The sequence below is a fragment of the Melanerpes formicivorus genome, unplaced genomic scaffold (genome assembly GCF_026170545.1).
Source record: "Melanerpes formicivorus ecotype bairdi unplaced genomic scaffold, bMelFor1.0.p_v2 SCAF_426, whole genome shotgun sequence".
NCBI classification, from domain to species: domain Eukaryota; kingdom Metazoa; phylum Chordata; class Aves; order Piciformes; family Picidae; genus Melanerpes; species Melanerpes formicivorus.
In genome coordinates this window covers 10,869-15,422 of record NW_027142778.1, presented here as the reverse complement: position 1 = coordinate 15,422, position 4,554 = coordinate 10,869, and the positions used below count along the sequence as shown (strand labels likewise).

Genomic DNA, 4,554 nt, shown 5'->3' with positions numbered 1-4,554 from the left:
GGCCAAGACCTCCTTGGGCCAGGGCCGTGCCAGCTGGGCACCATGCTGAGCACAGGTCAAGCCCAGAGGCGGCAATGGCAGCTTCAGAGGGTCGCTGGTGCTTGACCTCACAGCAAAGAGCTGTGCCCCTTCAATCACAGCCATGCCTCCAGCCCCACATCAGCTCTGCAGGGCAAGGACTTTGCTCCCCCACTGCTCTGGCACTCACTGCTTCAGCCCCCCGGCAGGGGCACAGCAGGGCAGCCCCTGAGGCAAAGCCTTGGGGGAGGCACAGCTCAGGAGCCAGAGGCCGAACTCAACAGCAGGCAGGATCCGTGGCAGCCGGGAGCGGCTGGGCAGAGCAGAGGCTGCAGCGGGGCCCCCGGGTGCTGCGGCATCGGCAGGGTGGCAGGGCCAGGTCACAGAGGTGGCACGTCAGAGCCGGCAGCGTCCCTAGCAGCCGCCCTGGCAACGTCCCCTCCAGTGGCGCTGCAGCCATGGCCCCGCCGGACGCTGCGCCGGCAGCGGGACGGAGGAGGTGCGAGAAGCGTCGCTCGCCCAGGCAGGACGAGGCTCGGGAAGGCAGCGGCGCTGCAGAGCTCTGCGCAGGCCCCGCAGCCAGCCGCGGGCGGGACGGGGCGGGCACGGCTGGGGCGGAGCGGGGCTGCTGCCGCGGGCAGCGCTGGCTGGGGAAGGGCACCCGGGGCTGCTGTGCCCTGCGGGGCTGCTGTGCCCTCTGCGGCTGGACGGGGTCGCAGCCTGGCAGGTCCCTCAGGGGCTGCTCCCGGAGCAGAAGGCTCTCTGCCCTTGCTCTCGGCGGCTGCCGAGGATAGGAGCAGCCGAGAAGCATCTCTGCTCCCGTGCGGAGCCAGCTCCCGAGCGCAGGTTCCAGGCGCTTTGGGCTCCTCTGGTTTGCCACCAGCGTCCTGAGCTGGGAGCTGAGAGGGCCTCCGGTGCGCTCTTGCCTGGAGCAAAGAGGAAAGCTCCTTGCTGGATGTCAGCAATGCTTTGGGGCTGGGAAGAGGCAGGAAGGGTTGGGAAGCCTCAGCAGAAGGAGAGGCAGAGCCTCCCCGCTCTAGTGAGGCAGCCAGGGCTCTGCGAGGGCTCCATGGCCTGGCAGAGGTGGGAGTGCAGGGAACTCAGCCTGGCAGCAGCTTGCCCCTGGCTGCCAAGCACTGCTCTGTGTGCTCTTCCCTCAGAGCTGTGCAGCTTGTGGAGGATGAGGAGCAGGAGGTGCCTCGCAAGAAGCAGAAGTCAGGTACTGGCCATGGCAGGAGAGGTCAAGCTGCCAGATGTTCCTTGGGTTGCCTGGAGCTGGGAAAGCTCTGGCTCTTGTCCTTCAGCACTGCCACTGAGCCCGTGGCCTTTGCAGCCCTTCTGTGCCCCTGGCCATGGCTGTAGCCAGTGCCTGAGGATGTCTCCTGGGGCACGGCCCCGCGCACGGCGCTCTCAGGAGCTCCCCCAGGCCCCTCTCTGTGCTGGGGAGCCCAGAGCCCTCAGCAGCAGGAGGAGCTGAAGTCCCAGCTGGGAGCTCCCTGCTCCCTGTCCTTGCCCTGTGGCTCTGCCAGCTCCAAGTGCCTGCTTGCCTGAGGAGAAATGCCTTGCAGCTGGGCTGTGAAGGAAGGTGCCTGCCCGGTGCTGGCAGGCAGAGGGAAATGGCATTGCTGTGAGCTGCAGCAGCAGGGAATGTGCCCCCCAGCAGGCTGGGCTGGCCCCTCTGGCTGGCAGACTCGGGGCTCGGGCTCTGAGCTCCAGCTCTGCAGCACTGCTCAGGAGCCAACCCCTCCGAAGCCAGCAGCAGCTGCTCGGGGCAAAGGGCTCTGTGCCTTGGAGCCAGTGCCACTGCTCCAGGGGGGGCTGAGGAGAGGCCTTTAGGCCAAAGAGAGCTCCTGGTGCCCTTTCCAACCCTGGTCTCCTGTGGGCTCTCTGTTCCCCAGCTGAGGTCACCTCTGACGACGCCGGGGAGGTTTCGGTGGCGAGGAAGAGGCCGCTGAAGGCCAAGGAGAAGCCCCAGGGCTCTGCAGCCAGGGGGCCTGCAGCAGAGGTCAGCAAGGCTTTGGCAGCTGCCAGAGGCTGTGCAAGGTGGCAGAGGAAGCTGCTCCCCCTCGGGCACCTTGATTGCCAGCCCTTGCTGGAGCGGGGAGCTGCCCAGGGGCCCATGTGCTGGGGTCTGTGCCTCACAAGTGCTTCTCCCTGTGCATTGCAGGCCCTGGAGGCAGCAGCCAGAGCTGCCCTGGGCCCAGGTGACCCTCGGGAGGTGCTGAGCAGTGCCTTCAAGCTCCGTGTCACCCGGGAGGCCATGGGCACGCTCAGGGAGGGCCAGTGGCTGAACGATGAGGTACAGCAGCTGCAGCCCAGGGGCATGGAGCTCAGCAGGGCTTTGCCACTGCTGCTGCCCTGCCTGCCCTGCTCTGCTTTGGGGCAGCTGGGTCCCCTTTTACATCCCCAGCTGCTTCTTCCTGGCACAGGTCATCAACTTCTACCTGCAGCTGGTGGCAGCGAGGAGCAGGAAGGCTGGATACCCTTCTGTCCATGCCTTTAGCACCTTCTTCTACCCCAGGCTGGTGTCTGGTGGCTATGAGGGGGTGAGAAGGTGGACCAGGGGCCTGGACATCTTCCAGAAGGACATCATCCTGGTTCCCATCCACCTGGGGACACATTGGGCACTGGTGGTGAGTCCAAGTGGCTTCTTGGTAGAGCTGGGTGGGGGTGAAATCCTCACCAGGGAAGTCAGGAGGCTCTGGCTGTGTGTGCAGCCAAAGGCTGTGCTTTGTCCAGCAGTCCCCTTCCAACCACAGGTCATTGATGTCAGGAGGAAGACCATCAGCTACTATGACTCGCTGGGGCAGAGGGGCATGAAGATCTGCCAGGCTCTGCTGTAAGTAGCTGCTCAGCCAATGCTTTTGTGCTGTGCATTCGGAGGGGTTCAGAGGCTGTCTCTGCCTCCTGGCTGCAAGGTTTCCTACTTCTTGGAGGCAGAAAGCAGCAGCCTTTGATGTGCCTGCTGCCAGCTGCATGCCCTTGGCTACCTGCCTGCTCTCCCCTGAGGCCCTGCACTCAGGGTTTTGGGGGCCTGCAGTCTGCCACCCACGCCCCAGAGGTCCCCATGGAAGGGCACTGGGGCAGCTGCTCCTCCGTAGATGTCTCTGCCAGTGCTGCACAAGCAGGGAGGAGCAGCTGCAGCAGCTCTGCAGAGCCAGGGCAGGAGAGTGGCCCCCCAGAGCCAAGTCAAGTGTCCCTGGAGCCCTGTGCTCTCCTGAGCAGGTCACAGCAGCTGCCTGGGGAAGGGTGGAGCAGCTCTGCATCCAACCATTGCTGCCTGGAGAGCTGGTGGCCAGGGCCCCTCTGCAGCCAGCAGCCTTAGCCCCAGAGCTTTGGCACTGGTTGTGCCAGAGGTGAGGCCAGGGTGTGAGGGCTGGGTTTGCTTTGCACAGCCAATACCTGCAAGAGGAAAGCCGCAGCAGGAGAGGCCTGGAGCTGGCTTCTGCCGAGTGGGCTCTGCACAGCATGGGGGCCCAGGTACGTGAGCACTGCTGGGCTGCCAGCTGGGAGCCTGAGCTGCCAGGCGGCTTCTCTTGCCCAGGGAGTGAACTTCTCCCTCTGCTTTGCCTTCCCCAGGAGATCCCTCAGCAGAGGAACCAGAGTGACTGCGGGGTCTTCCTCTGTAAATATGCTGAGTCCATCTGCAGGGACAGAGCCATCACCTTCAGCCAGGTGAGTGAGGGCTGTGGGCAGCTCCAGAGCTCTGGGCACGAGAGCCAGGGAGGTTGCTCAGCAGCTCTTCCTTGTGCCTGGGGCAGGGGCTGAGTTTTTGTGCCTCCCTCTCTCTGGCTTTGGGGCATGGCTGCTTGGCTTGGAAGTTCCAAGGGGGCTCAGCAGGGCAGAGCTCTCTTCTCCATCCTTGTGTCCTGTGCCTGCTTCCTAGCGGAACCTGTGAGGTTCCTCTTGGGCAAGAGGCAGCAGCCAGGGGGTCGTGGCCATTGTCTGCCTCTGCCTGCTGTGGCTTCCCATGTCATGGCTCTTTGCTTTCCTTCCAGAGACACATGCCCAGCTTCAGGAAGAAGATGGTCTGGGAGATCCTTCACCAGCAGCTCCTCTGACTTTGGCCTCCTTTGCCTCCTTGTTGGTTCCTCCTTGTTGCCTGTTGGTTGGCTTCTCAGTTAGTTAGTTAGTTAACTTACTTATTTCCTTACTTAGTTACTTGCTTAGTTAGTTAGGATAGAATAGAATAGAATAGAATAGAATAGAATAGAATAGAATAGAATAGAATAGAATAGACCAGGTTGGAAGAGACCTTCGATATCATCGAGCCCAACCTCTCACCCAACACCATCTGATCAACTAAACCATGGCACCAAGGGCCTCAGGCAGCACATCCAATGGGCAATCACTCCCTCTGGGGAAGAACTTCTTCCTAACCCTCCAGCCTAAACCTGCCCTGGCACAGCTTGAGACTGTGTCCTCTTGTTCTGGTACTGGTTGCCTGGGAGAAGAGACCAACCCCCCCCGGCTACAACCTCCCTTCAGGGTAGTTGTAGAGAGCAAGAAGGTCTCCCCTGAGCCTCCTCTTCTCTA

At 62.6% G+C, this 4,554-nt stretch overlaps 1 protein-coding gene across 1 annotated transcript; it reads left to right on the top strand.

Annotated features, from left to right (window-relative positions):
- The first annotated feature begins 476 nt into the window (after positions 1-476).
- On the top strand, positions 477-4,329 carry LOC137459856 (sentrin-specific protease 2-like). Its single transcript, XM_068170567.1, has 9 exons — positions 477-730; positions 1,179-1,237; positions 1,917-2,023; positions 2,186-2,317; positions 2,448-2,651; positions 2,778-2,857; positions 3,414-3,498; positions 3,598-3,693; positions 4,017-4,329. The coding sequence occupies exons 1-9, from the start codon at positions 477-479 to the stop codon at positions 4,077-4,079; spliced, it is 1,080 nt and encodes a 359-aa protein (XP_068026668.1). The 3' UTR covers positions 4,080-4,329.
- Positions 4,330-4,554: the final 225 nt, after the last annotated feature.